The sequence below is a fragment of the Camelina sativa genome, chromosome 3 (assembly GCF_000633955.1).
Source record: "Camelina sativa cultivar DH55 chromosome 3, Cs, whole genome shotgun sequence".
Lineage (NCBI taxonomy): Eukaryota > Viridiplantae > Streptophyta > Magnoliopsida > Brassicales > Brassicaceae > Camelina > Camelina sativa.
In genome coordinates this window covers 28,389,518-28,402,840 of record NC_025687.1, presented here as the reverse complement: position 1 = coordinate 28,402,840, position 13,323 = coordinate 28,389,518, and the positions used below count along the sequence as shown (strand labels likewise).

Here is a 13,323-nt window from a genome sequence, read left to right as displayed (position 1 = left end):
TGTTTGGCTACTCAATAACATTATTCAATTTTCAGACGTTTGTCAATAATTATGAAATCAAACCTTCTTCAGTCTTGGGAGCAGCTCTGGCTTTCTCCCCAAATTCACAACTATTTAAGTCGACTTTTAGGGGCACATATAATCCGTTGACTATTGGACCAAAAAAACAGCGAGGGAGTGTAGAAAGATAGAAACAGAGTTAATGCAGGAAAACTGAAAAGCAGACAGCAACATGGATGAAACATCGGCATAACCAATCAAACACCAAAACAATCACGGCATGTGTTGACACTTTGTCATCTGTATTAACATAAAGCAAAAGATCCTATATGACATAGTCCAAATGTTACAGACCATACGCTTGTTGTACCCTCTAAAACACAGGATAATGAATTGCCACAAGAAGCAAAATGCCCAATTTAGCTGAGGAGGAGTTTCCTAAGTAGGGAAAAACGAAGGCTTTTTTTTTCTTCAGCGGCTTTACCTCTCTCATATCTCGAACAAAAACTTCTCAAATAGTTTCATGTGTTCAGATTGGAGGGCAATGGCCACGGATAAGCTGCCATCATTTGTAGGACTTGGAAGCACGAAAGACAGACCCTCGTATGGAATCCCACCAGGTCCCATAAATATGGGACGACCCCAACCAAAGTCTGCATCATAGATGGGTAATCTGGCCCAGCTAGTGATTCCCAAATTTGGGCATTTGTAGGTATGTGCACCGCGGACCAGTGCTGACAGATCAGGCTGCATCTCCAGGTAGTCAAGAGCAGACCTCAGATAGTTATCGTCCATGCGAGCTATAACATCATGAATCAGCCCTGCTGCGTACCATGTTGGCTTTGATAGAAGCTCCCCTGCAACTGTCAATGGTGTCGCAGTGAATATCACATTGCCAAAGTAACCAGGGGGAAGCTGAGGGCGAAGTCTGGACCTTCCATCAATGGCCACGTACAGCTTGGTCTCTTGGTCGTCTGGAAGTCCGCGCGCCTTGCCCACTGATCTCCACACGTGGCCAGCCAACATCTCGTAGGAGCTGTAGCTTACAGTGTTCCCATCCTGCTTGGATTTAGCCTTGAGAGCAACAAGCTGATCGCGGGATAATTTGAAAATAGAGACGGTGGTATTGTCAGGGGGCCCTGGTTTGGACGGGATCCTCATACTGGGAGCAGGCTGATACTCGACATGATGAAAAGCAGGCTGAGGCGGGTCCCTAGCGCGGAGGAGGGTTCGATCAATGAAGGGTGGAATGGTAAGGTCAAGACCACGGGCCATATCAGACCACGTATTGATAAAATGGAGACCAGAGAAACCATCAGCCACGTGGTGTTGCATGCCAACACCAAGGGAAGCTCCCCCACATTTAAAGAAGGTCACCTACATACATCAAGGAAACTGCCTCAGGATCAAGCTAAGCTAAAATTAAAGATAGAAAGCGATACACTAATTAGGTTGAGAGCTACCCTAGTCTAGTATAATTATAATTATAATGGATCCTTCCTCAAAATTCACAAAGATCGAAAAAAGGGAAAGACTTTTGAACCTGCAAGACGAGGAGCGGGAAAGTGTGGACGCCGGCGGAGTAATCAACATCGGGGATAAGCTGGCGGAGAGTGAGGGTGGGAGCGAAGTCCCCAAAGTCGTCGATGACAGAAGGAGTATCAGCGACGACGAAGAGAACACCGGCGCCGTTGCAGTCGAGCTCGATACGACCATCATCGTCTCTCTTCAAGCGACCAGCCATGGGGTAGAAGGGGACGAGGGCCTTGGAAAGAGCTTCCTTGAGGACCTGAGGGTCAAAGAAGTTGGAGGCGCCGGTGGGTCTGTAGAAATAGACACTAGGGGTGTGGAATCTAGGGATGATGAGGTCAACGTTGGAGTTCCAAAGATTAGTGAGTGGGGTCTCGGCGGCAGGCCGGACCATTGTGGAATCTCGGATGTTAATTTTCATAGTTTGGTTGGGTTTAGAAAAGATCAAACGCAAACAGATTTATGTTTTGAGTTTGATCTGAGAAATTGTGTGACAAGGGAGGAGGGGTAAATATAATAAGTGGGTATGGTGAGAACAAAAAAAAAAAAGCGAAAGGTCGTAATCCTTCACCTACCGCCCCCGTCCCCGCCTACTCCATCTGTCAACCAACTATCTCAGTAATGCAAATGCGGCAGCTTCTTCATCATTGGTCCATCTCACCACTCTGTCCCACTCCTCTCCCGGGGGTTGGTAAACCAGTTCCGATTACTCTCTTCTTCTCACCCCCTCTCCGTCCTTACGCTTAGGCCCAAATAACTAACAATGGGCTCAACTTATATATATCTTTTTGATACTTTGGGCCTTTGTGGACCAGCTGCTACCGAAAGAGTATCAAGTCCGAACAACAATGATGAAGAGAAGAAACTTATTACTTGAATGATGATGGTCAATCGATATATATGACCTCGTAACAAAGCTTTCCGACAGATTTCGCAAAATCTAACCGCGTAAAGTAAACTGATGTGTTAAGAGAATTACGCCAGAATCCACAACTTGTTGGCGTTCCAATGGGCATAACCCTTTAATTTATAGTTGCTGCTTGCTTGTGTTGACGGGAAATGGAGAGGGACGTACTGAAAACGTTGGAAGCCAAATTGACTGCTCACAATGTTTTCAAGAAGTGTTACTTCTTAGACAAAAAAAAAAATGTTACTGCTCTTGTGCAAAAGATCTACTACCAACAACGGGACTTGTAAAACGAAGTATGTTAGATCTAACTTGTAAAAATTTAATCTTAAAATTCTGTTTCAACTTTTAAAATTTACCTTATAAAATCCATTTAAAAAATGGTTACGTATTGGGCTTCAATTTTTACTGGGCCGGCACTAATGCCGTCACATACACTCACAAAAAAAAGGGAAGAAGAAAAGGACAACATTATTGCATATATTACATAAAGACCGTATATATATATATAATACCAGCATAATCTACTACAATTTCATATATGAACAATAAAGTTTTATCGTAAAAATAATAAAAAAAAACGTTATACATGTTACGTACTCAAAAATAATGTGTTTTGTCGAATTATATATACAGTATTTATCAAGCTAATCATAATTCGATCCAGATACAACAAATAAATTGGTTATCATGAGAAGCAAAATCTCTAACAATAATTTATAGTCAACTCAAGTTATGGAGATAAACATTATACTTTTGTATTCGTTAGAAAAGTATACGTACGTCGTAACTAAGAATGTTTTAAAAACATAGTCAACCTTATATATAGTAACTTGTATTTGACGTCCTTGTTCCTAGTCATAATTAAATCTATCGCTAATGGTCGTTTATAATATTAATATTAGCGATTGGATTGCATCAGGCGTGTGAATATTTTATACAAAGTGGAAGGAAAGGAACACGTACGCTCTAAGTATTTTGCCATTTGGTTGAAAATGAGGCAACTGGCTGATGTCATTGATATGTCATTACACGGTTTGATTAATCAACTTTGTTTAGATAGGTTCGAACCCGGTTCCACCAAATCAGCAGTTTCAGACTGAAACCGGACATAACACTTAGTAACCTAGCTAATTCATTAGTTTAATACTAGTAGTAGTAATGAACTACTGATAGTCTGTTTAAACGAGTAACGACGACTAATGAAATGGCCAAGACCGCGTGGCTTTCCGACACTTTTTTTTTTTTTAATGGAATAACAAAAATTCATAATAATAAAAAAAAAAACTTACCCACATGGCTAAATTATTAATTTTAAAAGATTAGGCTGTTAAATTCTAAGGTTAAACTATATAACAATTAACAACAACAAATGGGCTAGTTGGTTTACTACTTCCCTCCCTGGATCCATCATATCCCACATCTTCTTTGGTAATCGACGATGCCGAGATTAAGACGGTCCCTAAATCTCTCCCTCCTAGTTTGGTTTGTGTTCATGTCTGGTCTTTTTCATGTGGTTCGACCACAGAACCGAACCAGAGCCACTACTGATCCCGACGAAGGTCCGCCAAAACTTTGCTAAATTCGTTTTAGATCATCGTCGACTTTTTTTAATGCAAAATTGGATGCTTTAGCTTTCAATTTTATTTTTCTTCTTATTATGGAGATGATATGACAACTTTTATGTATATCGATTTTTTTTTTGTTTGTTGGATATTTATTTGCTTTTTTTTTTTTTTTTTTCATTTTCTGGTTAGAGAGTCAGTAGAAGAATAAATTTCCTGAATTAATCTATAAACTCTGCCATCAATTTCTTTTCAAAATTGGAAATCGATTCAGCTCGGGCGTTGAACAACATATTCCGTACGTGGAAGATAACGGCGACGAAGGATTGGAACATAAGCGGCGAACTATGCAGCGGAGCCGCCATAGACGACAGTGTCAGCATCGACAATTTAGCTTTCAATCCTCTCATCAAATGCGACTGCACTTTTGTCGATTCCACTATCTGCCGCATCGTTTCTCTGTACGTTTCCTTTTCCTCTGTCTCTCTCTCTCTCTGTTCGACGTATCACCTCACTCACAATGAAAATTCAATTTCTTTTAGGAGAGCTAATGGTATGGATGTTGCCGGACGAATTCCTGATGACCTCTGGACTCTTGTTTTCATCTCTAATCTGTATACTTTTTTTTTTTTAATTTTCCTTTTCAAGTGCTTCACTTATATCTACTGAAACAAGTATTGCATTGGAACACAATTTTTTTTTTTACATTTTGTGTTTCTGCAGGAACCTACATCAGAATTTCTTGACTGGTCCTCTGTCTCCTGGCATTGGTAATCTGACTCAAATGCAGTGGATGTAAGGCCTTTGAGACAAGCTTGTACTGTTATGCATATGTGAGCAATTAGTTTTTTTTTTTTTTCTCATTGCTGCGTTTTTTAACTCAGGACTTTTGGGGCCAATGCTCTGACCGGACCAGTTCCCAAAGAAATTGGGCTCCTTACTGATTTAAGATCACTGTAAGGAAGGACTTCTTTCTCATCAAGGATATGATCACATCTTAGTCTTCGCTGATAGATAGATTCTAATGATTGTTCCCTCTTTTTCTTTTTGAGCTCAGAGCGATTGATATGAATAATTTCTCCGGCTCTCTACCACCTGAGATTGGCAATTGCACGAGGCTAGTGAAAATGTAAGTGTATGCATTGCTTTTTGCTCTTCATTCTTCATGTGGTGACGTTTTGTATTGACAGCATCTATACAATCTCACTTCTCATAAAATGTTTTACAAAATACACTTAACAATGTCCATACACTAAAGTGCTTCCGAGATGCAGTAAGTTTATTTGATTCTCATATTTGTGACAGATACATTGGAAGTTCAGGACTTAGTGGTGAAATTCCTTCATCATTTGCTAATTTGGTGAACTTGGAAGAAGCGTAAGAGTTACATTTATTCTAATCTCCTGGGGTTGCTATTGTATTTGGTTACTCATTTAGATACACAAATCATATTCATACTTGTTCATAAGTTTTGGATTGACTTCCTTTTCCATTTTGTTTCAGTTGGATTAACGATATCCAACTTACAGGTCAGATACCAGACTTTATAGGAAGTTGGACCAAACTTACTACACTGTGAGAAATTTCATCTTGCAGATCTTCAATTATTCAGTCTTATTTCTTTGTTTTGAAGCTATGGCCTATCAATGTATATAGTAACGGTTAATTAACAACTTTTGATGGTCTACCACACTATATACCGATACATGCTTACCTGCAGGAGAATTCTGGGGACTAGTTTGGCTGGTCCAATTCCATCTACATTTGCGAACTTAGTTTCCTTGACAGAACTGTAAGTGCTGAATATGTGTTATTTTCTCCTTCACTTTTCCACTGGCTCTTTGTCTCGATACTGACTGAAATCTAAAATGCAGGAGACTAGGAGAAATAAGTAATAGCAATTCTTCTCTTCAATTCATCCGAGAAATGAAATCTATAAGTGTCCTGTAAGGAATTCGGTTCAGCTTTGCCTAATCTTGATGAACTTCTGAACTCCTTTAGCTGCTCCCTTTCCTCTGTGTTTTGACATTTATTTAAATATCATGCAGAGTATTGAGGAACAATAATCTCACAGGCACAATACCATCCGATATTGGAGATTACTTGTGGCTACGACAACTGTAAGTCTGAGACAAGATGACACAATTTTTTTTTTCTGGATCGTAAGATTACTTTGTTACTAAACTGAGATGATATATACTTCTGAACATAAAGCACAGAGGCCTTTAATAATTACCAACAACATTTTTTACTTGTTCTCCAGTGATTTAAGTTTCAACAAGCTAACTGGGCAAATTCCAGCTTCGCTTTTCAACTCAAGACAGCTTACTCACTTGTAAGAATATATTTGTTTCCCCATCATATGCTCTTATTCAAGCTTCGGACACTAAGTGAACAGAATTACCATTACCTTCATTCAGGTTTCTTGGAAATAACAAGCTGAATGGTTCCTTACCGGCTCAGAAGAGTCCCTCCCTTAGCAATATGTGAGTAACAAGTATATGTATAGGAATGTTTCTCTCTCAGTTATATGTATCGAATACTTGTCAATAATTTAAAGTGCTTTACAATACAGAGATGTGTCATACAATGATTTAGCAGGGGATCTTCCTTCTTGGGTTCGCCTATCAAACTTGCAACTGTAAGTTCGAGAACTACGTGCTTAAATATTATGGCACACAATACATTGTTTTTTTGCTGAAAATAAAGTTTAATTTTGTGTGTGTGCGTTATTCTGCAGTAACCTGATTGCCAACCACTTCACCTTGGGAGGTTCTAACAGAAGGTAACTTTGAATCTTGTGCTCTTCTTGGTGCCTGAAGTTCTACATTATTTTTATTTCACAAGCTTACGACTATTAATCGACATGCCGTATTCCTCATTTTAGTACTTTTTTTTTTTTTTTTCTATAAGGGCTCTCCCCGGACTGGACTGCCTCCAGAAGAATTTCCGCTGCAATCGAGGAAAAGGAGTATGTAAGTGCATTATAGTGTTTTGAAACTCATTTCAGTTTTAGCTTTGCGAATATTGGGATGCATATATTAGACAACATGTTGGTTAAGATGCTTTTCTTTTAATGGGTGTCCAGATTTCAACTTTTTCATCAATTGTGGAGGCCAGGAGATCAGGTCTAGTAGTGGAGCTTTGTATGAAAAGGACGAGGGGGCACTTGGACCAGCTACATTTTTCGTAAGTAAAACGCAGAGATGGGCAGTCAGCAATGTAGGACTATTTACTGGGAGTAACAGTAATCAATACATAGATCATTCAGCTACACGATTTCCGAACACTTCAGACTCGGAGATTTTCCAATCAGCGAGACTCTCTGCATCTTCTTTAAGGTATTATGGACTGGGGCTAGAAAATGGAGGCTATAGTGTAACAGTTCAGTTTGCTGAGATACAAATACAAGGTTCTAATACCTGGAAAAGTCTTGGAAGGCGACTTTTCGACATATATGTCCAGGTCTCTACTATTACCTTAAGCTTCCCCCATTTTCTTGCAAACAATAATTTCTTCTTGCCTGTGAATTAGTTCTTTTGTTTTTGTGAAGTTAAATAATGATCATATTGTCATCTCAAGTAATGATCATATGATATGTCTGTAGTAACTTTTATTACCCAGAGGGATCCTTGATAAGCCTTGGCATACAAGAGATCCTTTTCTGTTAGAGTATCTGGTGCAAGGTGCAGCACATATTTCGTTCTAGTGGGGATGAATGCATCGTTTTAAGGCTCAACTATTCCTGAACTATATTCTGCTCTCAAAAATTGTTTCTGACCTCTGATTTCCCATTTGTTTTTCAGGGAAAACTTGTTGAAAAGGATTTTGACATACACAGAGCAGCTAATGGTTCTAGTATCCGAGTAAATCAAAGAGTCTATAAAGCAAATGTATCTGAAAATTACCTTGAAATTCATCTTTTTTGGGCTGGAAAAGGGACATGCTGTATTCCTGCTCAAGGCACTTATGGGCCATTAGTCTCAGCTATCAGTGCCACTCCAGGTATACACCAGAAACTTTCATGATCTTCGTCAAGTACAATCTCTTCTTACTACCATCTTTTTTTCTCTGCAGATTTCATACCTACTGTAAAAAATAAGTTGCCCTCGAAATCCAAGAAAACAATTGGTATCATTGTAGGGGCCATTGTAGGAGCAGGAATGTTAAGTATCTTGGTGATTGCTATCATCTTATTCATCCGTAGGAAAAGAAAAAGGGCGGCTGATGAAGAAGGTATATAAAAAGGCTTAGCTGTGGCAGTATTATTAAACTCTAATAAAATTGTATTTTTCTAAGTGGTTCTTATCATCTAATTACTCTTATGCAGTGCTACACAGTCTGCACATAAGGCCCTACACCTTTAGTTACTCAGAACTCAGAACTGCAACTCAAGATTTTGATCCTTCCAACAAGCTTGGGGAGGGAGGATTTGGACCTGTTTTTAAGGTAAGACCCTACACATAGTGTGATGAAACACCTATAGGGAGAGCATCGTACTAGAAGGTTATGTAAATTTTTCCTTTGGCTATTTTCTAATAATATCCATCGGTACAGGGAAAACTGAATGACGGAAGAGACATAGCCGTGAAGCAATTGTCAGTTGCATCCAGGCAAGGAAAGGGTCAATTTGTTGCGGAGATTGCCACTATATCAGCTGTTCAGCATCGCAACCTTGTAAAATTGTATGGATGCTGCATTGAAGGAAATCAGCGCATGCTTGTATATGAATACCTCGCAAACAACAGTCTAGATCAAGCTCTGTTTGGTATGCTCATGACATCTTAAATGTGTTATCCTTCTTAAAAAAAAAAAAAAAAAACTGCTGTTAGCTTTACAAGTTGCATGATTTTGGCAGAGGACAAGAATTTGCAGCTTGGCTGGTCACAGCGTTTTGAGATATGCTTGGGAGTAGCAAAAGGTTTAGCATATATGCATGAGGAGTCAAATCCCCGTATAGTGCATAGGGATGTGAAGGCAAGCAATATTCTTCTGGACTCGGATCTGGTTCCAAAACTCTCTGATTTTGGGTTGGCCAAACTATATGATGATAAGAAGACGCACATAAGTACCCGAGTTGCAGGGACAATGTAATATCCTGAAAACCTCTCATTAGACGTGGTTTGTCCAATGGGTTAAAACTTATAGTAATTGAATGTTACATTGCAGCGGATATCTATCACCAGAGTACGTGATGCTTGGACATCTAACGGAGAAGACGGATGTATTTGCCTTTGGTATAGTGGCTCTGGAAGTTGTCAGCGGAAGGCCTAACTCCTCTCCAGAATTGGATGATGACAAACAATACCTTCTCGAATGGGTATCTATCTAACTAGTGGACAAAAACAGCTTCCTTATTACCAATTTGGTGAATAATTAATTTTGAGTCTTTGGTTTGTGCAGGCATGGAGCCTACACCAACAGCAGCGTGACTTGGAAGTAGTGGATCCGGAACTAACATCATTTGACGAGGAAGAAGTGAAACGTGTAATAGGAGTTGCATTCTTATGCACACAAACAGACCATGCAATACGGCCAACAATGTCCCGAGTGGTGGGTATGTTGACCGGCGATGTGGAGATAACAGAAGCCAATGCGAAGCCAGGGTACGTCTCTGAGAGAACATTCGAGAATGCTATGAGCTTCATGAGTGGTTCAACGAGCGCGAGCTGGATATTGCCTGAAACTCCAAAGAATCCTTCCAAGTCTCAAGTCGAAGGTGGACGACAACAAGAAACTTAAAACTTGTGGTTTCTATACTTTGTTTGTAAATCTTACATTGTAAAAAAGTCAATACGACCAGACCAGACCAGACCAGACCAGCCCAGCGGAGGCAATTTATAAGCAGACCAAAATTAAGTAATTTGAAATTACGTTTGACTGTTTCTTCTTCTTCTCCTGAATAAATTGTCTTTGGTCCCATATTTAACATTATAATTCCTTTAAGACCATATCATCATTGGAATTTAGTGTCAAGGTCCAAAGGGGGGTGGTGTTGCTTACATACACACTTTGTACTTTGTAGCGCAGCCGCCATTGTTGAAAAATCTCCGTTGACATGGAAACACACCCTCGGTTCCACACGCGTGCACTCCACATGCTTTGATCCTTCGAAAGATGAGGCGCGTGACTGACACCGTCGCTCGTCTCGCGAAGGAGGGATTAGAGTGCTGGTTAGACCATTAGTTAAATTAAAATCAAGCAAAATTGCAATAATCTCTTGAAAGTCAAACACAAACAACACCATTTTTTGAATCAAAGTAGAAACTCTTCCGTCTAGTTTTGGCGGCTCTCTCTCTCTCTCTCTCTCTCTCTCTCTCTCTCTCCTCTCACATCACATCATCCTCTTCGCCGTCGAAATTTTGGTTGCGACGATGCTCAGGCTACGGATGTCTCCGTGTCTATTTCTCACCGTCTTGTTCTTGTGTAATTTCGGTTCGGTTCTAGTTGTTCGAGCCCAAAACCGAACCGGAGCTACCACTCATCCCGACGAAGGTCTTGTCTTCTTCTTCTTCTTGTTTGAAACTCAAATCGATCGAATTGAAAAGGCTGTAGCTAGATCTTGTGATCCTAATTTTGATAAAAACCCATATTTATTTTACATAAATAGAAGTATAATAGTATATTTTTTAATGATCAATTAATAAATTAACCGGTTAACTTAGTTTCATCAATTGACATTATGTATGTAATCATCATTTGTTTAGTTACTCGTACGTAATTAGAGCTAATAATAATGGACCGTTACAGCGCGAGCTTTGAACTCCATCTTCGCGGCTTGGAGGATCCGGGCTCCGAGGGAATGGAACATCAGCGGCGAACTTTGCTCCGGCGCCGCCATTGACGATACTGTCCTCGACAACAACCCTGCCTACAACCCTCTCATCAAATGCGACTGCAGTTTCGAAAACTCCAGAATCTGCCGCATCACCAACATGTACGCCTCTTTCCCCCTTTTTGTGCACCCCATGTGTTCGACACATTCTCCCACTGGGGATTGACTTTTTACTTCTTCTTTTTTTCCTCTGGGTGAAACGAAGTTAGTAACACTATGCTTCAGTTTATTATGTCAAGTCTCAAATTCTTCTCCTTGTTGTTTTGACAGCAAGGTTTTTGCGAGGGAAGTTGTAGGGCCTATACCTGAAGAGCTCTGGACTTTGAAATACCTCACAAATCTGTATGGTTTCATCAACACTGTCACTTGATTCTATATAGGATAACTACAAAAAGAACATTCACATTCAGAAACATCATTGCTTCAGCTATTATGCCGCACAAAATCCTTGAGAATGGAACCTCAAAATCACATTTTGTTTTCTCCTTCTTTCAGGAACTTGGGTCAAAATGTTCTCACAGGCTCTCTGCCTCCAGCTATTGGAAATTTGACTCGAATGCAATGGATGTAAAGCCTGTGAAACCTTCTTTTTGTGGTGTTTTTCTAACGCCTTCAATTAATAATTTCGTGTCTCTCACGCTCAAATGTTTATCGCGTAGGACTTTTGGGATTAATGCGTTGTCTGGCCCTGTTCCTAAGGAAATTGGTTTGCTTACAGATTTGAGATTACTGTAAGCCCAGGTTGCTTCTTCATTGTTTATATATGATACTCTCTTCACACTGCTTCTGAAAGATTTTGACGGTTCCTTCTACATATGCATGTTTTTTTTTTGCAGTAGTATTAGTTCAAATAACTTCTCCGGTTCTATACCAGATGAGATCGGAAATTGTGCAAAACTTCAGCAAATGTGAGTGTATCTGTCAAGTCGACAAGTCTTTATGTATTTATTTCCTGTTTATGATTTTGATAGGAAATCCTTAACCTCAGAAATCATATAGTGATTACCGACAACGAAATTCTCAGTGTAGTTAATTTTTGAAGGATTTCTTCCATCTATTGCAGATTCATAGATAGTTCTGGACTCAGCGGGAGGATACCTCTATCATTTGCTAATCTCGTGGACCTGGAACAAGCGTAAGATATATTGAATTCGACTATGAACTTTATTGTTGGGGTTCTACAGTTTTTAATCTATTTATTACTTTACATTTTAGTCTTGCCATTGGGTGATTTTTAGTCTTAATGTTGTATCAGTTGGCTTGCGGATCTAGAAGTTACAGGTCAGATACCAGACTTTATAGGAAAATGGACCAAACTTACTACCTTGTAAGAAGATTTCATTTCTACGGAGTATATTGGATTTGTTCCATTGATCTTGTTTTTTTAATGTATTTTATCGTACTTTTTACACTAAGTAGAATCCCCTTTACATTGTAAAGTTGGGATTTAATGGATTTAATGATTGGTACATGTTTTACTGCAGGAGAATTCTCGGAACTGGTTTAAGTGGTCCAATACCATCGTCATTTTCCAACTTAACTTATTTGACAGAACTGTATGTTTTGCATTGTGTCAGAGTCATTGTTTTTTACTCTTTTTCTATCTTTCCCTTTCTCCACATATTCATATTCTATATGTAGGAGGCTTGGTGATATATCCAATGGAAGCTCATCTCTTGAATTCATCAAAGACATGAAATCTCTTAGTATATTGTAAGACAGTTTTGATTCAACTTCTACTCCAGTTAATGATTAGGTTAATGTACTGTTGAACTGTTTCTTCCTCCTCCTTGAATTTAATGTTTATGATATATGCCACAGAGTATTGAGGAACAACAATCTAACTGGGACAATACCATCTACTATTGGAGGATACTCAAGTTTGCAACAAGTGTAAGTACATATGTCAATGTGTTTCTTCAAATGCTCTGAAAGCTGTTTTCTGAAAAGAGTGAGATGATTATCAAAAGTCACGGAAAGAATACGACATGATCTTAATCTGCTGATAATATAATTTATATTCTTCCTCATTCATTACTAAACAGAAATTGTTTAATTTTTTACCGTGTAATTCTGTTTGTTTTCTAGTGATTTGAGCTTCAACAAACTACATGGACCAATTCCGGCTTCACTTTTTAACTTAAGTGGACTTACTCACTTGTAAGTTGATATGTTTTCTGCTTCTTTTGGATCTCTATGTATAACTACCCGGATATTTCTGAAACATATTTGTTGTCCTTATATCAGGTTTCTGGGGAACAACACGTTGAATGGTTCCTTGCCCACTCAAAAGAGCCAGTCTTTGAGCTATATGTGAGTAACAAAATCCATTAAAAGGCAAACGTATCACCTAATGTTGTTGAGTGATTGTTAAGAGATCCTCCTGATATATTTACTGGACTCCGATTTTAGTCGAATAAGGTTCCAGTCTTGGTGACACGGAAGACTTGCCAAGATAGTCAGTTGGAACTTATTACATATTCAGT

At 39.1% G+C, this 13,323-nt stretch overlaps 3 protein-coding genes across 6 annotated transcripts in view; 2 read left to right on the top strand and 1 right to left on the bottom strand.

Annotated features, from left to right (window-relative positions):
- Positions 183–2,036, bottom strand: LOC104778490 (shikimate O-hydroxycinnamoyltransferase). Its single transcript, XM_010502951.2, has 2 exons — positions 1,544–2,036; positions 183–1,377 (listed from the first exon to the last, which is right to left on the bottom strand). The coding sequence occupies exons 1-2, from the start codon at positions 1,949–1,951 to the stop codon at positions 490–492; spliced, it is 1,296 nt and encodes a 431-aa protein (XP_010501253.1). The 5' UTR covers positions 1,952–2,036; the 3' UTR covers positions 183–489.
- Positions 3,809–9,888, top strand: LOC104778488 (probable LRR receptor-like serine/threonine-protein kinase At1g56140). Of its 3 annotated transcripts, none has more exons than XM_010502948.1 (24): positions 3,809–3,999; positions 4,277–4,463; positions 4,545–4,616; positions 4,726–4,797; positions 4,887–4,958; positions 5,060–5,131; positions 5,308–5,379; positions 5,506–5,577; positions 5,723–5,794; positions 5,877–5,948; positions 6,051–6,122; positions 6,266–6,337; positions 6,423–6,488; positions 6,578–6,643; positions 6,743–6,787; positions 6,916–6,977; positions 7,091–7,467; positions 7,809–8,007; positions 8,080–8,238; positions 8,333–8,451; positions 8,560–8,770; positions 8,861–9,092; positions 9,172–9,322; positions 9,406–9,888. In XM_010502948.1, the coding sequence occupies exons 1-24, from the start codon at positions 3,879–3,881 to the stop codon at positions 9,742–9,744; spliced, it is 3,054 nt and encodes a 1,017-aa protein (XP_010501250.1). In that variant the 5' UTR covers positions 3,809–3,878; the 3' UTR covers positions 9,745–9,888. The 3 variants fall into 3 exon arrangements, with proteins under 3 accessions (XP_010501250.1, XP_010501251.1, XP_010501252.1); XM_010502950.1 differs by having other exon boundaries at positions 3,908–3,999; positions 4,195–4,463; XM_010502949.1 differs by lacking the exon at positions 5,308–5,379.
- LOC104778485 (probable LRR receptor-like serine/threonine-protein kinase At1g56140) overlaps positions 10,257–13,323 on the top strand; it is an 8,907-nt gene continuing 5,840 nt past the window's right edge. Inside the window, exons 1-13 of one of the 2 annotated variants that reach the window (XM_010502944.2) lie at positions 10,257–10,497; positions 10,753–10,939; positions 11,108–11,179; positions 11,333–11,404; positions 11,497–11,568; positions 11,674–11,745; positions 11,901–11,972; positions 12,093–12,164; positions 12,322–12,393; positions 12,479–12,550; positions 12,659–12,730; positions 12,926–12,997; positions 13,085–13,150. In XM_010502944.2, coding sequence (XP_010501246.1) covers positions 10,377–10,497; positions 10,753–10,939; positions 11,108–11,179; positions 11,333–11,404; positions 11,497–11,568; positions 11,674–11,745; positions 11,901–11,972; positions 12,093–12,164; positions 12,322–12,393; positions 12,479–12,550; positions 12,659–12,730; positions 12,926–12,997; positions 13,085–13,150 — 1,094 coding nt within the window. In that variant the 5' untranslated portion in view covers positions 10,257–10,376. The remainder of the gene's footprint in view (positions 10,498–10,752; positions 10,940–11,107; positions 11,180–11,332; positions 11,405–11,496; positions 11,569–11,673; positions 11,746–11,900; positions 11,973–12,092; positions 12,165–12,321; positions 12,394–12,478; positions 12,551–12,658; positions 12,731–12,925; positions 12,998–13,084; positions 13,151–13,323) is intronic. The other variant, XM_010502945.2, reaches the window with a different exon arrangement.

Excerpts from the sequence above, each read along its gene's own strand:
- LOC104778490 (XM_010502951.2), bottom strand. The coding sequence starts at position 1,951 with ATGAAAATTAACATCCGAGATTCCACAATGGTCCGGCCTGCCGCCGAG. Across the intron at positions 1,378-1,543 it reads TCCCGCTCCTCGTCTTGCAG|GTGACCTTCTTTAAATGTGG; the intron begins GTTCAAAAGTCT and ends TGATGTATGTAG.
- LOC104778488 (XM_010502948.1), top strand. The coding sequence starts at position 3,879 with ATGCCGAGATTAAGACGGTCCCTAAATCTCTCCCTCCTAGTTTGGTTT. Across the intron at positions 5,380-5,505 it reads TTGGTGAACTTGGAAGAAGC|TTGGATTAACGATATCCAAC; the intron begins GTAAGAGTTACA and ends ATTTTGTTTCAG. Across the intron at positions 6,489-6,577 it reads AGTCCCTCCCTTAGCAATAT|AGATGTGTCATACAATGATT; the intron begins GTGAGTAACAAG and ends TTTACAATACAG.